Raw genomic sequence first — 22,198 nt, 5'->3', positions numbered from 1 at the left:
TATATTTGTGAATGTTAAGATGTTATATTGGTTTCACTGGTAAAAATAAATAATTGAAATGGGTATATATTTGTTTTTTGTTAAGTTGCCTAATAATTATGCACAGTAATAGTCACCTGCACACACAGATATCCCCCTAAAATAGCTAAAACTAAAAACAAACTAAAAACTACTTCCAAAAATATTCAGCTTTGATATTAATGAGTTTTTTTGGGTTCATTGAGAACATCGTTGTTGTTCAATAATAAAATTAATCCTCAAAAATACAACTTGCCTAATAATTCTGCACTCCCTGTAGAGGAGACTCTAGATGAGGAAGGTTGGGGAAGAATATTTAGGCACACTAAGAGTTCATCCACTTCACCACAGATTTTAGAATTAAATTACAAGGTTTTAATGCTTACACTCAATCTATCCAGATGCCAGTGACAAATGTTGGAGGGGATGCAATACTAGGGGAAGCAATAAACATATGTGGTGGGAGTGCGGAAAACTGAAACCGCTGTGGCAAGCAATAGAACTCCAATTTCAAAACATCTTAACCACGGACCTCACGCTGACATTTAGGACAGCAATACTTAAAGGGATAGGAAAGTCAAAATTAAACTTGCATGATTCCGATAGAGTATGTCATTTTAAGACACTTTTAAATTTACTTCTATTTTCAAATGTGCTTCGTTCTCTTAGTATCCCTTGTTAAAAAATGAATACGCACATATCATACACTAGTGGGAGCTGTTGCTAATTGGTGCCTGCACATATTTGTCTCTTGTGATTGGCTAAATAGATATTTTCAACTTCCTGTTAGTAGTGCAATGTTGTCCCTTCAGCAATGGATAACAAGAGAATGACAAAATGTGGGTCGACAAAGTGACAGATCTGCTGACATTAGAAGAATATGGTTATCTTAAATGAAAGAATTTAAATATGATACTAGACATAAAATTTTTGTGGGAAGACTCCATACAAACATCCACAGATACGGAGACTAGAGAGAGACAGACAGAATGAGAGAACACTTTGATGCAGAGAGACCTGGACAAACCGCTGGTAGGCTGCAGCCCTGAGAAGTCTATAAGCAACTTTTTACCTACTTTGCACCTATTATGTTTATCTATACCAGTACTGTTAAGAATTATATCTGTTACATACAGGATAGACTCTCTCTTATACATAAAACTTAAAGTTTAGCACCAGCTATCTCAAGAGTGTTCCCATGGAACAGGGAAAAGCTAATGATATCCTAGGATTTTTTTTTCAATTTGGCAATTGGAACTATTTAATTTGAGGAGCGAGCACATACTAATATTATTTATTGTTAAACCAACAATTTTACTTTTTCTGTTGATAGTTATAAAAATCTCACATTCAAAGCCTATCAGACAAGGTAATACCTTTCTCATTTTCTTTTTTTTTATTCTCAACATTGTATATTTACGTCTGTAATGTTGCATATCTTTTAATAAAGTGACAAAAAAAAAAAAAAAATGCTGAACATAAATTATGCAAGCTATTTATTGATAAAATAAGTTATTTCTTTATTTTTATTTTTTAAAGTATACCAGCATCTAATACAATTTCGTACCTTAAATACAAAAATTCCAAATAGGTAATGAATAATATTGTAGAGCCGTAGCTTTACCCCCAATTTTCAATGTCACTATCAGGGGTGAAAAAAATTGGGATTGCAAAGTTCTGAGACCAAGAAACTGAAGAATGTGTCAAGGATGCCAGTGGACTAAGTCAATGGGTTCTGTGGGTGGGTGGAAGCAGGATCATGGGTACAGTATGACTGAGCAGGACATGCTGTGGATGGAGTTGGTAATTACAGGGTTATGGTTTAATGGGAATAGACGGGGGCAAGGGATAATTCTTACAAGGGGTGCAGCATTAACCCCTAAACCACCATCCCCACATGGCAAACTACCTAAATAAACTATTAACCCCTAAACCGCCATCCCGCAACAAGGCAAACTACCCAAATAAACTATTAACCCCTTAACTACCATCCCCCACAACACAAACTACCTAAACACACTATTAACCCCTAAGCCCCCATCCCCCCACAACGCAAACTACCTAAATAAACTATTAACTCCTAAACTGCCACCACCACAACAAAAACTATATAAACACACTATTAACCCCTAAACCGCCATTCCCCCACAATGCAAACTACCTAATTGTGGATTAGGGGTTAATAGTTTTTTTAGGTAGTTTGTGATGTGGGGGGATGGCGGTTTAGGGGTGATTTGTATAGTTCAGTGTAACTTTTATCTAGACAAACTCTTTACACAACCTTTAAGATCCTGTAAAAATATTGAGCTGTAAATGTGATTGCGCTTGCACGATCGCATTTACTTTTAACTTGCGCAAAGTTGCTTTTTACGCTCCCCATAGAAAATGCAGAATTTTTATAGCTCTCCACTTGCAATCATCTAGCCCTCAATATTTTTTTATCCCATTGCATACATAAAATCACCACTGGCCATTCTTGCTCTTCTGGTCAGACAGGGGCATGTGGTGGGTTCTCAGGGCTCTAGGTGGCTAGCTGCTTAGTGTTGTGCACAACATTTGAGCTCTCCTATGTTGGCACATCCTGCAATATCCCAAAAGGAAAGTTTAGGGATGTTGAGCAGATACCACCCAGTGCCCTAAAAAAAATCTAGACACCAATGACCCCCTCATTTCCAAACTTTAGGCTTGTGGATTTGGAATATTGTTCCTTAAAAATGGATGCTATGGGGCAGCGGCCATCAGCTTTGAAGCTTTAGCCTGACAAAATTGTATCTCTCAGATGTCATCCAACATTGAGACTTGCATATTACAAGATTGCTAATAATTCTCTACCTGATGAACCTAATATTACTGAGTCAGCAAACGAGCTCCGGAGCGATTTCTGAGGCTGCGGCCTCCCACCAACCCCCCGGTAGAGCTCCTTTGATTCTAAGCCGTATCCCAACACCAAATGTGCGTTGTAACACTTTCCTAATATGCAACTTGTTATGGTTATAATTTAGTTATGGAGGAGCTCTGCAGTTTGATTAAGGCCCTGCTGGAAGATTTTAGAAGACAATTCTGTGAGAGGATGCTTATTGCATCTACGCAGCTGGGAGGAATCCTAACACATGGCCTAGAGCTAGTTATGGTGCTTAAAAAAGAGGGTACAGCTATACATAATGATCCATGCCTGTACACAGCTCACATTCCTACCCTGTTGCCTTCAAGATCCCCACTTGTGACTAGATCAGAGGAAACAGTGAGGGGGGAACAAGCACTAAAGACGTCTCTCCTTGACTTACCTACTCCCGTCTCGCAATGTGAATTGGAGACTCATGGATCGCCTGTGAATCTGTGCATGGATGGTCTTTCAGCCCATCTGTCATTTGGTGGGCGTGTGGACTCTTGCCTCCGTAGTCCTGCGGGCATACTAATTCAGACAGCATCCAGCTCCCACATCATAGTTTTGATGCCCATGGGACCTTGTTGGAGAGTTATCTCAGGCTGTGCACCCTCCATTTTTTTTAAACTGGTGGATATGCTATATTGGAGAACAGGCGTAGGATAAAGGTGCAGCTACTTGATGGGACTTGGAAGATAAGTGTCACTACTCGCTCAGTTCCTGTAAGGTTGGAAGCTTATGATTTTTCATTCTTCAGGCAAGATGAACTGGACTTAATGGTAGTGATATACTGGATGCTTAGGTCTGTTACTATATGCCTTTATGTTAGTTATGTGTCATGAACCAATAATGTACCTTGCTGTGCCCCCTTTGCCAGATGATAGGGAATATACTTCTGTGGTTACAAACAGCAGTGTCACTTATATTGCCGTACATGCTGCAGGCTATCCTCTATTGTATTATATCTGTGGAAACTCTTGTCCCCTTGTAATCTTCACAGTTATTTGGACCTGATAATGGGTGCTCAATTTCACAAGCTTTATGGCTTTTGTTAGTATTTGTTATTTGGACTATATTTATGAGTCTCTAGCTTTATTTAGTCCTTGTATTTCATGTTTATCTGTGCATGCTCCTATAGTTTAAAAGAAGGTTTGCACTTGATAGTAAAAAATGAGTTTACCACATACTTAATTTAGGGTTTGATGATGTAAGCTCTTATTACTAGTTGTATTGAATATTAAAATATCTTCATTAAGCTAATCTATATAGCCTTGATATTTAGTAGTGAAGAGTCATACTGACTAATAGTTTTGATCAAGATTGCTAGAGCTAGCCTATACTTTTCAGCGATATATCTGGTTAGGTGTTATTCCAGAATCTGTTGATATCATTATATTCTTTAGAGCCCTAAAGCGTGATGATTCTAGTCTTTTCCCCCTAGTTATATTACACATTGCTAACATTATACTCAGAGGCTTTTTATACTTTTGTCATCTGTGAGCGATTAACTGTTTTAATACAAATGAGATACTATTAGGTTCAGTAGGGGGGCAATTTTTTAATGTTATCTTATTAGAAACAGTACGTATTTATATAATGGTCAATCATATATTTTTTGATTATTGTTTATACTGAAGTACCTCATAATATTTCTGATTTCAGTATGGGTTATTGTATTAGCATCTCACTTTAGTATTCTAGCTTTGCTCTACCAGCGGCCGAGGCAGAGTAATATGCTTAGATCATTTCTATTTCCTTATGAGTTACTGGAAACCATATTTAAAAGCATATCCTCTCTATACTGATGCTACTATGTAGTACTCTTTAGATGGAATTACTAGTAGCTATAGAAAATAGGTAACTAATGTAAATTAGCTTATTAACAGAACTTTCCCCAAGCTGGTTTAATATAAACAAATGTCAATAGTGTTTCTTTTTGCTATATACTCTAGTCCTACAAGTGATACAGTAATATATCTGGGAACCTTGTAAGGGCATATGTCATTAGTTATTCTGTTGTATGAGTAAATATCTTTAGTTTATCTGCTACATAAAAAAGGTCTACAAGTTGTGTTTCCAATAATATCATAATAAAGAAAAGTAAAATGAGGTTCAGCATTTGAGATCCAAGAGTGGACTCCTTTACTTGAGATTCCCTTCTGTAGTAACATATATTTAATTTTACTAAGAGGTCCAAAAGTGGCCTCATGTGTGTTATTTAGAGGGCATATATACTGACAGGCATGTAACATATATACGGTTATTATTGAATTTCATTGTATAGGCATATATTGTATTTTTTATCCATATTGTTTGTAGGCCTTTAACTGAAACTTAATAAAAAAATATTTTACGAGTTAATAGGTAAATTAGGATTAATGCGTTGTGGGGGGTTGGCGGATTAGGGGTTAATAGATGTATTAGGTAGTTTGCAATGTGGTTGGTGGATTTAGGGGTTAATCATTTTATTGGGGGGGGGGGTTTCTTAATACTTGCGGGCAGTTCGTTTATTTTTTTATTACTTATTGCGGACAGTTAGGGTTTTTTTAAATATTATTGCGGGTGGTGAAAGAATTCCATTGAGAATGCGTGCGCAACTTGCGACCCTGACGGACGTGTTGCAAACGCGATTATAATATAGATGAGAGAGAACAAGAGAGAGGAAGAGAGATAGGAAGAGAGAGAGGAAGGAAGAGAGAGCGAGAGAGAGCGAAAGAGAGAGAGAAAGAGACATTTATATGTATGTATCTCTATGTTAAAGCCCTTTGTATGCTTTTTTTTCTCTAACACCTGAGACCTCATATCTTTGACACCTTATAACTTGTAATAGACGCGCTACCTCCGACGCAGGCAAACATCGGCAAAAAAACACTTATCGATCGTGCGCAACGGTTAGCGTGCCAATCGTAATCAAGCCGATTTTTTTGTAGCAAAATTCAACATTGAGATAAAATTACTTCTGCATTCTTTTGTCATGCACGCGCAGCCGACATCACATTTGCAAATAGCTAGCTCGCTCTCTCAGGGTTATTTTTAGTGTATTTTAATCAAAATCTGTTTGGAACAATTTGCTCTACAAAATCATTTGTAAAATGAATGAGAAGACCTTATGATTTTATATAGGTCACTAAAATACCTATTTATCATTAATATGTGTAATTATATGAAGATACTACATATATCCTGAAATCACTACTTATAACGTCCAACATATTTCTATATATTATAAAAATGAATCAACTCCAATTAATAGTGGCCCTATAGTTAATTTAAGTAACCTTTATTATTAACTGCTCTACACACAACCATCAGATTTTCCTACCGTCTCAATTCTCTTATAAAATAACCCTGATAGAGCAGACTAGCTGTTTGCAAATATGATGTCTGCTGCTAGCGCATGTGCAGTTTGCATGTTTAGATAAAAAAGATGAGGAATGCAGGAGTCATTTTTTCTCACCATCAAATTTTGCTACCGACAATGTGTGCATGAGCACACACGTCAGTGCATCCCACACATTTTTACGCATGTTTATGCATGTGCAGTAGGAAAATTGGACAGGTAGGAAAAATCAACAGAACACCGGCTTTATAACAGCTGCATTGCGCACTTCAGGTTAGCATGTGTTATATATAGCTTTACATTTTAGCACTGGTTGCATAGCGCTATATTATTTTTGTGGCCTTTTTATATTTGTTTTAAACGTTGTATAAAAATTGCAAACCTCCCACTCTGTATTGTGTGCTAAACTAAAGTGCACAATAAAGCTGTGAAAACGCCAGCAACATCACGTATTTGCGAAGCTTCACCAACCGGCTAAGTAAAAGGTTAAAATAATAAAAGGGCTCTGTAAAGGAGCAAAACCAATAACATGTTCAGTAGTCACCATTCTGATTAAATTGTGTTCAGCAGCTTAAAGGGACATAAAACCCATTTTTTTTTCTTTCATAGTTATGATAGAACATACAATTTTTAACAACTTTCCAATTTACTTCTATTATAAAATTTTCTTTGTTTTCTTGTTATACTTTGTTGAAAAGCAGGAAGGCAGGCTCAGGAGTGTGCATATGTCTGCAGCAGTTTTTCAACAATTAAAGTAGTGCTGCCACCAGGTGGCAGCACTACTTCCTGTCATGTAGTGCTGAAGACATGTGCATGTCACTTATCAAAATATCTCTTCAACAAAGAATAACATGAGAATGAAGCAAATTTGATCATAGAAGTAAATCTGAAACTATTTTATTACAATAAATATACCGAATATCACAAAGAAAAAAATGTGAAATAAATGTGATAACAAAAATCATAAAAGGAAAACCAAATAAAGTTCTGAATAAAGGATATGTCTGTGTCCTCTGGATGAGTTTTTCAGCTTGTTAGCATTCCTCAGTGAGATCCCATAAAAAAGGAAACAGAAAATTGCAACATAGTGTGAATCTGTAATGGCACTTTGAGGAAGTAGTTGTTTTGTAACAAATGACTACTCACATTTGTTGGAGCTTTCCACTAAGCTCAAGGATATGCGCACTCCCACTTTATACTGATGGGAAAACAGTACACTAGGCAAAACTTGGATACAAATTTATTTTAAAATATATAAAAGCGTCACATAAGCCTTGATAACACCACAATGTAAGGGTACAAAAGCAGATATGCTGTAACAAATGCTTAAAATCGCCAAACTTGCAAAGAGGTAAATGGATCAGCAGGAGTGTGACCGCTGAAACCAAAACCTTTTTAGTAGCAAGACAATAGCGCTAAGCCCCCAGGTGTCCTGGCTAGTGTAGAGACGCAATAAAACTCAATATAGAACAGTTCAGTTCCGACGTACGTTTCGCTGGTATGCTTTGTCAAGGAATGTTAGTGCGCATGTCCAAGAGTCCTTTTAAACAATCCATTGATGAGTTTCTGCCAGGTTTGTGGTTACATCCTCCATTTTGGAAGTTGGCATTTAGGTCATTTGTCATTAAACAACTAGTATGTTTTTCAAATTCTTTCAGTTTTATACATTTTGTTGATATATGCATAGATGTTAAGATGGATAACCAGAATTGGTAAATTATGCATTATAATGTTATATCATTATACATATATGCAAAACTTCAAAAAGCATAATCACATTGTGCCTGCAATCAGTGTCTATACTGATGACAGATGACATATGTAGGTATTTGTTTTCTTTAACCCCTTAATGTGAAGGTATTAGTTATATTTTTTTTTTTTTTTTTTTTGTGATGTTACTGACTATATGTCCTACGGACCATAGTTAAACTACTAGCCTTATCATAAACCTAGTTGTGTCGCAATGTTTTTAAAAATAGATTTTATTTGTTAGCATGTAACATGTTTAAAAACATATATTGTACTTTTGTGTGTTTGCGCTGAAAAGTTATGATAGGATGTTGAGGTTACTGTTTCTAACTATGTGTTTAATTTTACATTTGGGGTTCCATATATTGAAAATAAGTTCGTGAAACATTCTAAAACTATTTAGCACTGATAATATAAGTGTGGACAAAAAAAAAAAAAAAAAAATTAAGAAAAATTAAAAAAAAAAAATTAAAAAAATTTAAAAAAATTAATTTAAAAAAAAAAAAAAAAAAAAAATTAAAAAAGACATATATAGATTTTATAGCCTTCGTAGCTGTACTTATAAATAACTTTCACAAAAAGTGATGGATTTCAAAATCTTTATTAAGACCATTGGGTATGAAGCTATCCATAATATGGATCCACTTCATTTCCAATTGTCCCAATCTATTCTGTGTGTCTCCTCCCTTCCAATTCTGTTCTAATTTCCTAATGCCCAGAAATTCCAAATCCTTTACATTTCTATTGTGCTTTTTATCAAAGTGATTTTTAGAAGTCTAGAGGTACGCCCTATATAGATTAAATTGCATGAGCATCGTAACATGTAAATTACGTTTTTGCTATTGCAAGTAATAAATTGATCTATACTGTACTCCCTTTTATTATCTCCAGAAAAATTTTTTTTACAGAATTTTGGAGTTTTTTTCATAAATTTGCAAGCATTGCAGAATTGACACTTTCTAAAACCCATTTCAGATGGTAGCAACCAATTTTTTACTTTGTTGTTGTCTACTTCTTTAATACATTGGGATAGTTGAAACTTAAGATTGGGAACCTTTCTAAAAATTATGTTAGGTCCATCGCCTAAAAATTCATTTAATGCTGCATCTCTTGTGAGAATTCCCCAGTGTTTTTGTATGATGTTCCTAAGTTCTCCACTCTGCGTGCTATGTTGGAAGATAAGTCTATTTGCTAGTTTATCATCAGTGAATTTCTTATTTTTGATTTTATATTTTAATAAATCTGACCTGTCCATGTTGGTTACTTCTTCTATTTTTTCATCTAGAAAATTAGCTGGATAATTTTTCTCTAAAAAACGTTTTTTTAGGATTTGAGATTGAACCTTATACATATCTTGTTCTTTACAATTACGTCTCAGTCGAACGAATTGACCTTTGGGGACATTTTTAAGCCAATGTTTTTGATGACAACTTTCGAGGCTTATGTAATTGTTTACGTCTATGCTTTTAAAAAAGTTTTTCGACTTCAACATTTCATTCTCAATGTATATTTCAAGGTCTAAAAATTCTACCTTGGTTTGACTATAATTCCAAGTTAGAGCTACTTTGAACTCATTTGTTTTCAAATATTCCATGAATTCAAGTAATTGGTTCTCACTTCCTGACCATATGAAGAAAAGGTCATCTATGTAGCGATGATAAGACACCAGATATTGCGCCCAGCTAGAGTTGTAAATATATTGATTTTCCCAATTGGCCATATATAAATTGGCATAGCTGGGCGCAAATCTGGTGCCCATCGCTGTGCCTCCTACTTGCAAATAGTATTGGTGGTTGAACCAAAAGTAGTTGGTTTCTAGAATTATAGCTATGCTGTCTAATATAAACTCAAGTTGTTTTTTATCCAAAGAGTCATCTTTTTCTAGGATGTTTTTTACTGAAGCTATGCCAAGATTTTTGTCTATTATGGTATAAAGTGATGTGACATCACTAGTCACCAACCACCAATTTGGATTCCACTCGAGTTTTTCTAAATGGTTAAGGATACTTAAGGTATCTTTCAGATATGATTTTGTCTTTACGACATAAGTCTGTAAAAATTGGTCTATATATGCCGATAAGTTGCTTGTGAGGGAATTAACCCCTGACACTATGGGTCTACCCGGGGGGTTAGATGGATCCTTGTGTATTTTCGGCAGTATATAAAAAGTGGGAGTTTTTGGAAATTGGTTGTAGATATATTGATATTCTTTTTTATTCACAATGCCTGTTTTTAAGCCTTTTTCCAAGTGAAGTTCAAGTCTTTTTTTAAATTTTATTATTGGATTACTATCAAGTTCGATATATACCTCAGTGTTTTTAAGTTGTCTAAGACATTCCTCATTGTATTTAGTTTTATCCATGATAACTGTCCCTCCGCCCTTGTCCGCGGGCTTTATGACTATCTTATCATTCATTTTTAAATCTGCCAAGGCTGTTTGTTCTAGTTTAGTGAGATTGGAACCATAATTAATTTTCATATTTTTAATATCCCTATGTACTAGTTCTAAGAATGTCTCCATAGGTGCTGATTTGCACTGTGTGGGATTAAAGGAGGACTTTTTATGTACCTCTATATGTTTATATTTATTTATTTATTTCTATAGAACTGTTACTGATTATGGGATTGTTAGTAAAAAACTTTTTTATGCATAGATTTCTAATAAACTTCTGAATTCCTATAAAGGCTTCAAATTTATTCATTCTGTAACTGGGAGCAAAATTTAGCCCTTTGTTTAAGACAGAGGTTTGGGCTTCTGATAGTGTGGTACTCGACAGATTGAAAATACCATTATCTTTTTTATTTATTTGTTTATTATTGTGTTTATTACTTAGTAATCCGTTCTGTCCATGTTTTTGCGTCTTTTGTTGAACAGCTCTGAATCCGTTCTTGTGTATTTTCTTTTTCCAGCCTCTATAAAAACCTCCTCCTCTTCTGAGTTATATCTTGCTAAAGCTCCAAATCTATTATGGGTGGTGGTTTCTTTTGGATATTGTTCTTTATGATTTTTAAAAGGATTTCTAGGTTGTTGCCAATTATTTTCTTCTCTTTCCCACTGTTCAGATCTATCCTGATTTTTTAATTTTTTTTTTTTTTTTTTTAATTTTTCTTAATTTTTTTTTTTTTTTGTTGTCCACACATATTATCAGTGCTAAATAGTTTTAGAATGTTTCACGAACTTATTTTCAATATATGGAACCCCAAATGTAAAATTAAACACATAGTTAGAAACAGTAACCTCAACATCCTATCATAACTTTTCAGCGCAAACACACAAAAGTACAATATATGTTTTTAAACATGTTACATGCTAACAAATAAAATCTATTTTTAAAAACATTGCGACACAACTAGGTTTATGATAAGGCTAGTAGTTTAACTATGGTCCGTAGGACATATAGTCAGTAACATCACAAAAAAAAAAAAAAAATATAACTAATACCTTCACATTAAGGGGTTAAAGAAAACAAATACCTACATATGTCATCTGTCATCAGTATAGACACTGATTGCAGGCACAATGTGATTATGCTTTTTGAAGTTTTGCATATATGTATAATGATATAACATTATAATGCATAATTTACCAATTCTGGTTATCCATCTTAACATCTATGCATATATCAACAAAATGTATAAAACTGAAAGAATTTGAAAAACATACTAGTTGTTTAATGACAAATTACCTAAATGCCAACTTCCAAAATGGAGGATGTAACCACAAACCTGGCAGAAACTCATCAATGGATTGTTTAAAAGGACTCTTGGACATGCGCACTAACATTCCTTGACAAAGCATACCAGCGAAACGTACGTCGGAACTGAACTGTTCTATATTGAGTTTTATTGCGTCTCTACACTAGCCTGGACACCTGGGGGCTTAGCGCTATTGTCTTGCTACTAAAAAGGTTTTGGTTTCAGCGGTCACACTCCTGCTGATCCATTTACCTCTTTGCAAGTTTGGCGATTTGAAGCATTTGTTACAGCATATCTGCTTTTGTACCCTTACATTGTGGTGTTATCAAGGCTTATGTGACGCTTTTATATATTTTAAAATAAATTTGTATCCAAGTTTTGCCTAGTGTACTGTTTTCCCATCAGTATAAAGTGGGAGTGCGCATATCCTTGAGCTTAGTGGAAAGCTCCAACAAATGTGAGTAGTCATTTGTTACAAAACAACTACTTCCTCAAAGTGCCATTACAGATTCACACTATGTTGCAATTTTCTGTTTCCTTTTTTATGGGATCTCACTGAGGAATGCTAACAAGCTGAAAAACTCATCCAGAGGACACAGACATATCCTTGATTCAGAACTTTATTTGGTTTTCCTGAAACTATTTTATAATCGTATACTCTATCTGAAATTTAAAGAAACTATTTAAGATTCAAGTCCCTTTAATGTCCCTTTAAACTGTTTAAAACCATATACTTCACACTGTATATTTACAATGCAGTGCTTAATGAATTATATTTACTATTCATATATAATGAAATACTTTAATATTCCTTTAAATCAAACTTTCCAAATACAAAGTAAACAGAACACCAAATGTACATTATGAGAATGTTGACCCATGTGGTGTACAAAAGAAACAAATTACACACATCCACGAAAATCCATTTATTAGACTTGCTATTACTACAGGGATCAGGGCGACTGCATTACTTCCTCTAGATATCATTAGGATTCCTACCTATTGATATTATAGTTTGCAACAATTTATAAAAGCATCTTCTCAATTGAATGCTCTAATCCCTGCAGGATTCTCTCCTCTGAGCAGTGTATGTTTTAACAAGCGCAGCATGTGTGACATTGATTGCCTTTGACCCTAAAGCACTTTTCACTGTAGTCTAAATTGTAAAGAAACAATGAAAGGTTGATGATACTCCTACTAATGTACAATTAAAAAAACATCATCTTTAATCTTTAAATATGTGCCAGGTCATTTCTTTAAATATAATTTATATATTAGTTGTAAATTCACTCCAGGATATAGAGAAGCCCTGTAAGCCTGAATTAAAGATGATTTAGATTACAAAACAAAGTATTGCAGAAGGTAGTACAAAATACTTTATCCAAACTGCTTGGGACCAGAAAAGGTTTAGATTTCGGAATAGTTTGTATTTTTTAATAATTGTATATTTGTATCTGCAAAATGGGTCTGGTTGGAGATGGAGTGGAACAAGGTCTAAACAACAATATATTATGTAATTTACACAATATTTACGTCATAATACAGCTCATGCATGCAACCTAAAGGTACTTTTATATCATTTTAATATATTTGTATACATAGTACCTTCAGAAATAAAGGACAGTAGTGTAATCAGAAAGATAATAGTTATTTTACATAAATATAGACTAGCATTTGCATTTAAAGTGATGGTAAACTCTCCCCTTTTTAAAATCAGATCTGGAATGTAAGTGCTATTTTAGATGGGAGTTTTATTCATCATGTGCAATGTAGATGCGCTATAACTTAGTTATTAATATAGATATGAAATTCAAATACCCCACGTTACACCACCCACTTCAAATGTCAATTTTCCTGTCAGCTAAATGATTGAATTACTCTCCAATCAATGCTCTAGCTACAACAAAAGTGCCATATGGGGAGAGTGCTGATTGGACAACAATTCAATCTGTTAGCTCACAGAAAATTTTACTTTTGAAGTGGGCAGAGGAGCATGCAGTATTTGAATTTCATATCTATACTAAAAAGCATGTTATACTGCATCTTCATTACAGCTAATGAATTAAACTCCATCTAAAATAGCGCTTACATTCCAGATCTGATTTTAAAAAGGGGAGAGTTTACCATCACTTTAACATATTTGCCAAGTCTTAATATTTTTAAAACAAAAATGTATTGCAAATCATAGAGCAAGATTTATCAAGAGCTTGGAGAATTCTCCTTTCTATTCTTCTATGCATTCGCCTTTGGGGAGGCGCACCAGTGCACTCAAATTTATCATACAAATTGTAGTATTTTTTCACGCTTTTTCAAAGGCGAGCTGAGGCAAATTAATGATAAATCTCACCTGTCTCGAAGAATAAAATGTGCTTAATTTATAGTTGAAATAAGTTTAGTTAGCTATAGAAGCACCCATATAAATAAAAAAAACATAATTTATGTAAGAACTTACCTGATAAATTCATTTATTTCATATTGGCAAGAGTTCATGAGCTAGTGACATATGGGATATACATTCCTACCAGGAGGGGCAAAGTTTCCCAAACCTCAAAATGCCTATAAATACACCTCCCACCACACCCACAACTCAGTTTAACGAATAGCCAAGTAGTAAGGTGATAAAATAAGGAGTAAAAAAGCATACAAAAAGAGGAACTGGAAATATAATTGTGCTTTTATACAAAAATCATAACCAGGGAAAAGGGTGGGCCTCATGGACTCTTACCAATATGAAAGAAATTAATTTCTGAGGTAAGTTCTTACATAAATTATGTTTTCTTTCATGTAATTGGCAAGAGTCCATGAGCTAGTGACGTATGGGATAGAAATACCCAAGATGTGGAAGTCCACAGAAGAGTCACTAGAGAGGGAGAGATAAAATAAAAACAACTATTTCTGCTGAAAAAATTAAATCCACACAAAAAAATAAGTCTTTCTCATAAATTTATAAAAAAAAACTTAAAGGGACACTGAACCCAAATTTTTTCTATCGTGATTCAGATAGAGCATGCAATTTTAAGCAACTTTCTAATTTACTCCTATTATCAAATTATTTTCATTATCTTGGTATCTTTATTTGAAATGCAAGAATGTAAGTTTAGATGCCGGCCCATTTTTGGTGAACACACTGTGTTGTTATTGCCAATTGGTGGGTAAATTCACCTACCAATAAACAAGTGCTTTCCATGGTCCTAAACCAAAAAAATAGCTTAGATGCCTTCTTTTTCAAATAAAGAAAGCAAGAGAACGAAGAAAAATTGTTAATAGGAGTAAATTAGAAAGTTGATTAAAATTGCATGCTCTATCTGAATCACAAAAGAAAAAAATTGTGTTCATTGTCCCTTTAAATCATAAGCAGAAGAATCAAACTGAGACAGCTGCCTGAAGAACTTTTCTACCAAAGACTGCTTCAGAAGAAGCAAATACATCAAAATGGTAAAATTTTGTAAATGTATGCAAAGAAGACCAAGTTGCTGCTTTGCAAATCTGATCAACTGAAGCTTCATTCTTAAAAGCCCAAGAAGTGGCGACTGATCTAGTAGAATGAGCAGTAATTTTCTGAGGCGGAGACTGTCCCACCTCCAAATCAGCCTTGTGAATCAAAAGCTTTAACCAAGATATCGTCCAAATAAAGGAAACACCGCAATACCCTGATCTCTGATTACAGATAGAAGGGCACCGAGAACCTTCGAAAATATTCTTGGAGCTGTCGCTAGGCCAAATGGAAGTAGCCAAAGACATATTTTTAACATCAATCTTGATAATATCAAAAATAGCATCACAGATCAATATGATTAGCATATTGAAGCAAACGAACAATGCTAGACAAATCAGAATCTTTTTCCTGTTGTGCTAAGCTATCCAACCAAAAAGTCGAAGCAGCCGCAACATCAGTGATAGCAATGGCAGGTCTGAGAATATAGCCAAAATGTAATTAAGCTTTCCTTAGATAAGATTCAATTTTCCTATCTAAAGGATTCTTAAAATAAGTACTATCTTCCATAGGAATAGTAGTACGCTTGGAAAGAGTAGAAATAGCCCCATCAACCTTAGGGACTTTTTCCCAAAAATCTAAATTAGCCACTGGCAAAGGGTACAACCTTTTAAACATAGAAGAAGGAAAAAAAGAAGTACCAGGCTTAGACCATTCCTTAGCAATCACATCAGAAATAGCATCAGGAACAGGGAAAACCTCAGGAGTAAACACAGGAGGTTTATAAACAGAATTTAAACATTTACTGGATTTGTTATTAAGAGGACTAGACTCCTCAATATCCAAAGTAACCAATACTTCTTTCAACAAAGAACAATTATACTCAATCTTAAAAAGATAAGTTGATTTATCAATGTCAATATCTGAAGCAGGATCTTCTGAGTCAGAGAGATCCTCATCAGAAGTGGATATATCAGAATGTTGTCGGTCATTACAAAATTTATCAGTATCATGAGAAGTTTTAAAAGACCTTTTACGTTTATTAGAAGGCAGAATAGCAGACATAGCCTTCTGTATCGCATCAGGAATAAAAAATTTCATATCAACAGGGGTATCATGTACATTAGATGTTGAAGGAACAAAAGATACTCTACTAGTTCTAACATTTTTGGCATCCAAAAGCTTATCATGACAACCGTTACATACTACAGCGGAGATATAGAGGCCTATTTAAGAAAGGTCTTGCGGACCTGATCTGATAGTGCGGATCAGGTCCGCAAGACCTCGCTGAATGCGGAGAGCAATACGCTCTCTGTATTTAGCATTGCACCAGCAGCTCACAAGAGCTGCTGGTGCAACGCCGCCCCCTGCTGACTCGCGGCCAATCAGCCGCCAGCAGGGAGGTGTCAATCAACCCGATCGTATTCGATCGTGTTTAATTGCGGCGATTCCTGTCCGCCTCATCAGAGCAGGCGGACAGGGTTATGGAGCAGCGGTCTTTAGACTCCATATCTTGTGTTTCTAGCGAGTCTGAAGACTCGCCAGAAACACGGGCCGTCAAGCTCTGCTATCTTACAACAGATACACTTAGTTTTGGTAGAACTGTGTTCAGGCAGCTAGGTTCCTACAGCAGCTTCTGAGACAGGATCAGATTGACAGATCTTGTTATATGTAAAAGAAAAAATAACATTTAAACAAAAATATCTTATTTCCTCATATAGCAGTTTCAGGAATGGGAAAAAATGCAAATGCTAAAATAGGCAAAAAAACAAGTAGCATAGCCCTCTGAGCATAAAGAAGGCAAGGAGCATATAGGAATTGGGGTAAAATAAAACCACATTTTTTTGGCACCAAGTATGACGCACAACGCAAAAGGAAGTATAAAAATTGTTTGGCGTCAAAAACATCCGGAAATGACCCAACTCGCGTCATAACAGACACAACTTCACGCCAAACAACCTGGAGTCAACTAAGACGCAGGAAATTATGAACTTGCATCATCATTCACGCGAAAAAAAATTCTCGCGCCGAGAATGACGCAATAAATTTTGCGCCCTCACAAGCATAGATTTGCCTGCACATTTTTAAGGAGAAACAGTCAATTAGGAAAAAAAGACTAAACCCCAGGTAAGAAAATATTGAAAAAATAATTTCCTAAAACATGATTCCCATACTGAAACTGCTAAACTGCAAAGGGAAATATACATAGACCTGACTCATGGCAAATATAAGTAAACACATATATTTAGAACTTTATAAAAATACATAAAGCACCAACCATAGCTGAGAGTGTCTTAAATAATGATACATACTTACTGAAAGACACCAATCCACATATAGCAGATAGCCAAACCAGTACTGAAAACTATCAGCAGAGGTAATGGTATAAGAATATATCGTCAATCTGAAAAGGTGAATCCCTACGACCAATAACAGAGAACCCTTGAAAAGATTTCCCGTGAGAGAAACCATAAAAATCAATAGGCGATACTCTCTTCACATTCCTCTGATAAACACTGTACTCTGAGAGGAATTGGGCTTCAGAATGCTTAGAAGCGCTTATCATAGAAGAAAACATAAAAATCAAGCACAAACTTACTTCACCACCTCCATAGGAGGCAAAGTTTGTAAAACTGAGTTGTGGTTGTGGTGGGAGGTGTATTTATAGGCATTTTGAGGTTTGGGAAACTTTGCCCCTCCTGGTAGGATTGTATATCCCATACGTCACTAGCTCATAGACTCTTGCTAAAAAACATAAAAGAAAAAAAGGTAATTTGGTACTTTTTTTTTTGCACCTTTTTTGGGCACATATTTTTCAATATTAGTGTACTAATGTGTAAAAAGACAATTTAAAGTAAACTCCCCTTCAGTAAACTTCCACTATCTTCAGAATGGCATTTGTTTCAAAGGGACAGTCTAATTTTAAATTTGCATTGTTTTAAAAGATAGCTAATCCCTTTATTACCCATCCCTCATCCGCATAGGCAACACTGTTATGTTAATATACTTTTTTACCACTGTGATTACCATAGATATTTCTGCTAAAATCAAAAAGTACTTCATGGAGATAGATGTGTACAAGAGCTGAAAGAGAAATTATTTTTAATGTTGTGCGTCACAGTATGGAGAACTCCAGTGCACATATTTGTAGGAGAACTTTGTGTTCTCCAAAGGCGCAATAAAATTATGAATAAGTAACTGATAAGGTAGAATATAGAAAATACAACTGCAACAATAAAATGTAACTCTTTTTTGGGGCACCTGTGCACCTAGATGAACATGAAATGAGTAGGAGAGTCAGGCTTGCCTGGTTTTTGGGCGCATTTTTAAATGATAAAGGGATTATTTTGCATGCACAAATATTGGAGAACATAAATGATAAATATTGCTCCTAGTGTTTTTGAATAGCTTGTATTTACCAGTGCTCTAAATAAAGGGGACTTTCAGTCATGAAGTATAAAAAAACTTAATGCTGAAAGTTCCTTTATTTGCCTGTTAGTTTATCCCAAGCAAAGCACCTCTGGCTCAGGCTGAGAGTTTCTCTGTGCTGTTACCTGCACTAGTTGTGCTCTGAAGCTCCACTTACCTACCAGCTGCAGGCAGTTACCTCATCAGCAATGTTATAAAAGGCAGCCTCACAGACCACTCCCTGCCCTGACATTGTGGTTCTACCAGTCTGTTAGTGCTTCTGACCTTGCCTGAGTTCCTGTTTGGTTTTTCCTCTGGTTCTTGAATTCATGATCATGTCCCTTTCATTTTCTTTAACACATATCATATTCTTTAACACAAGTCAGTGACATGAAAGTAACACTGAATAGTTAATGTCTAAGAAGCACTGTGCAGCTAACTAAAAATGGAAGACTTTAAGGCAATGGATAATGGTGGGGAAGTGATACACACAAATCTTTACATACAATAGAGAAAAAGCCAGAAATCTACCAAATAATAAAGTTGTGCAGCACCAAAAAATTTGGTTTTTCTGAATCTTTTGGAACGAATATTCTGAAAAAATTAGTTTTTCTAAATATTTGTCTGCTGCCCCTATAGTTTTAAATTAAACAAATACTGAATATTCGTAAAACATTTACATTTGTTTTCGCTAAACAAATGTATATGTTCCTTTGCTACAAGTGAACAAGTTCATCTAGAGTGTTATACTTACCTCTGGAGAGCCGCACTTATCCTGACCCTTCTTCAAAGAGCACCGAGCTGCTATAATAGGAGGCTTAGTGATGCGGATCCCAAGGATCTTATCCTTTAACACAGGGTCTTGGATCCACCATGCTAAACCTAAAACTAGCACGGCCCAGGGCTCTGTGCAGAAGTGTCAGGATTAGCGCGGCTCTCCAATGCACTATAGGTAAATATTTAACTCCTAAACGTAATTTAAAGAAAACAAATGGATACTGACAAATTTAGTTTGTGCAAAAAGAATAAATGCACAAGCCCATAAAATAATAATTACAAAATATATAATATAGTATAATAATGACAAAATTATTTGTACAGTTATAAACATGACCAATGGTTTGGTAATATAAAACAAAAACAATGTATAGGAAGCAATAAAGATATATAGCTGCATTTATTGAGACTTACCCAGTAGCATGAATCAGCAGCAGTATGTAGAAGATAAAGAAAAGGTTGTGAGTGTGCAAAAAGATGTCATAATTAGTGGCCCTGGAAAGAAAATGTCCTAATTACTACACAGATAATGCAAATGCATTCAATTAATTTACAAATGTTAATAAATATTTTTGGCTTGAATCTGGGCTTTCTCAAAGCACATAATTTAATTATAATACACTTGGGGCCAGATTACAATCTGCACATTTTTTTCACTCGAGTGTTAGCTGTGCTTATAGTAAAAAAAATGGCAGCATTAGCATGCGTATTGCAAATTGAAAGCAAAAAGTTAGCACAAGAGCGAAAGACTCAAGTGCGCTAACTTCAGAACTTCACATATCACAACCAAGCAAATTCCTTCTACCAATACACTTCTAAGAGGCACACTGAAGAAATGCCTATAAGTTATCACTTGCGTGGTAAACCAACAGTGCGTGAGATCAACTGTGCTAAAATCAAAGGTGCTTTAGGAATACTTTAATTTCCTATGTTCTACACAGAGAGGAAAATGTTTTTATTTTTAAATAGATATTACTATATTTACAGTATATTAATTATTTTTTGTAAAATATATATCTATACAGATATAAATAGATATTTTATATGCAGACATATAGTAATATCTATTTTAAAATAAAAACAATAATCAAAACACATTAAAACATATTTCAAAATGAATAAAAATGATATTGCATATTTCAAGGTATTTAACTGAGAAGGGATCACAAAGAAGAAAATGTTATGAATTATTTTTTTGTAAACTATATATCTATACATATATATGAATATATACAGATATAGATGGATAATTTATATACAGACATATAGTAATATATATTTTAAAATAAAAAAAGATAGGAATTTAAAGTATTTCTAATCAAAACACATTAAAACATATTTCAAAATGAATAAAAATGATATTGCATATTTCAAAGTATTTGACCCGGGAGGGATAAAATTATATATACCCAGGACATACTTGAAAACGAGAGAAATCTCAATGTATCCTTCCTGGTAAAATATTTTATAAATAAATAAATACATATTTACACATCTAAACAGATAAATACACAAGTATACACACACACACACACATACACATATTTAGACATGTGAATTTTGAAATAGATTGTTTTTCAGATTGTTGAAATTTATGATTTTAAAGTGAATCGATTTCTCTTTTCCCATATGTGTGTGTGTGTGTGTGTGTATGTGTATGTATGTACACATTGGAGCCCTTTCCAGTCAAACACTTTCCTATGTACAATATTTCTTTCTAACCCTTTTAAAATCTTTTTATCAATATTTCAATTGTATTTTTTATTAAAAAGTGTGTGTATATATATATAAATGTGATACATTATTTTAGTATGATTTTGATGTATTTCGTGTAACTTTTTATTTAACCCTTACACTTTACTTCAAGTCTTAAGTCACGCTAAATGTTCTAGTGCAATTTCGGTTTTCACTTAAGCACAAACTATAACTTTCAACTTGTAATATGAGCACAAGTTAGTGCATTCAAGATCTCCATTGAAAGAAGTATATGTTGTGCTAGAGCGATGTCGGCCACACTAACCCTTCTCTGGTAAATGTGATTTACCATGGACAATCATTAGCGCCATTTATAGTCTGGCACTTTGCTTTTTCCGGATTATAAATATTCTCAATGATAAGCTGACATTATATTGATAAACATGTAAATATAATAATAATAATAATAATAATAATAATGTACCAGGTGTTATTCTTAATAAAATAGTTTATTTGCTCTGTGTAATATTATCATTATTTGCCAAACTCCTAGCATTGTATGGAATTACAACAGTGACAGTCATGCAGGCATACTATTTACTGCTAGAAGCTCAGCCACAGAGAGCTCACTGAAATTATGTTGAACATCACCAGTTAAAAGGGACAGTCAACTCCAAAAATGTTATTGTTTAAAAAGATAGATAATCCCTTTATTACCCATTCCCCAGTTTTGCACCACCAACGTGGTTATTTTAATATACATTTAACCTCTGTAATTAACGTGTATCTAAGCCTCTTTTGACAACCCCCTGATTACATGGCTATTTATTATCTATTGACTTGCATTTTATCCAGTTAGTGCGGTGTCATCCACAACCCACGGGTGTGAGCACAATGTTATCTATATGGTCCACATGAACAAGCAGTCTCCTGTTGTTAAAAGCTAAAAAAAAGCACGTGATTAAGAGGCTGTCTGTAGCGACTTAGAAACAGGCAGAAATTTAGAGGTTTACATTTTATAAAGTATATTAATATAACAATGTTGGTTGTGCAAAGCTGGGGAATGGGTAGTAAAGGCACTGTCTATCTTTTTAAACAAAAATATTTTGGTGTTGACTCTCCCTTTAATGTCATAACTTTTTTAACCGAGTTCCAGTTTCCAAAATAACAAATTGATGTAGGCTCACTAGAATGACAC

The 22,198-nt window shown here is 34.5% G+C and overlaps 1 protein-coding gene across 2 annotated transcripts in view; it reads right to left on the bottom strand.

The window, feature by feature from the left end:
* NOX4 (NADPH oxidase 4) overlaps positions 1–22,198 on the bottom strand; it is a 719,402-nt gene that overhangs the window by 488,828 nt on the left and 208,376 nt on the right. For both annotated transcript variants that reach the window (XM_053708631.1, XM_053708630.1), the window contains exon 8: positions 19,720–19,800. In XM_053708631.1, coding sequence (XP_053564606.1) covers positions 19,720–19,800 — 81 coding nt within the window. The remainder of the gene's footprint in view (positions 1–19,719; positions 19,801–22,198) is intronic.

Source organism: Bombina bombina, chromosome 3 (genome assembly GCF_027579735.1).
Source record: "Bombina bombina isolate aBomBom1 chromosome 3, aBomBom1.pri, whole genome shotgun sequence".
NCBI classification, from domain to species: Eukaryota; Metazoa; Chordata; class Amphibia; order Anura; family Bombinatoridae; genus Bombina; species Bombina bombina.
Note: the sequence above shows the minus strand (reverse complement) of the source record. Positions and strands in the feature narration are given on the sequence as shown.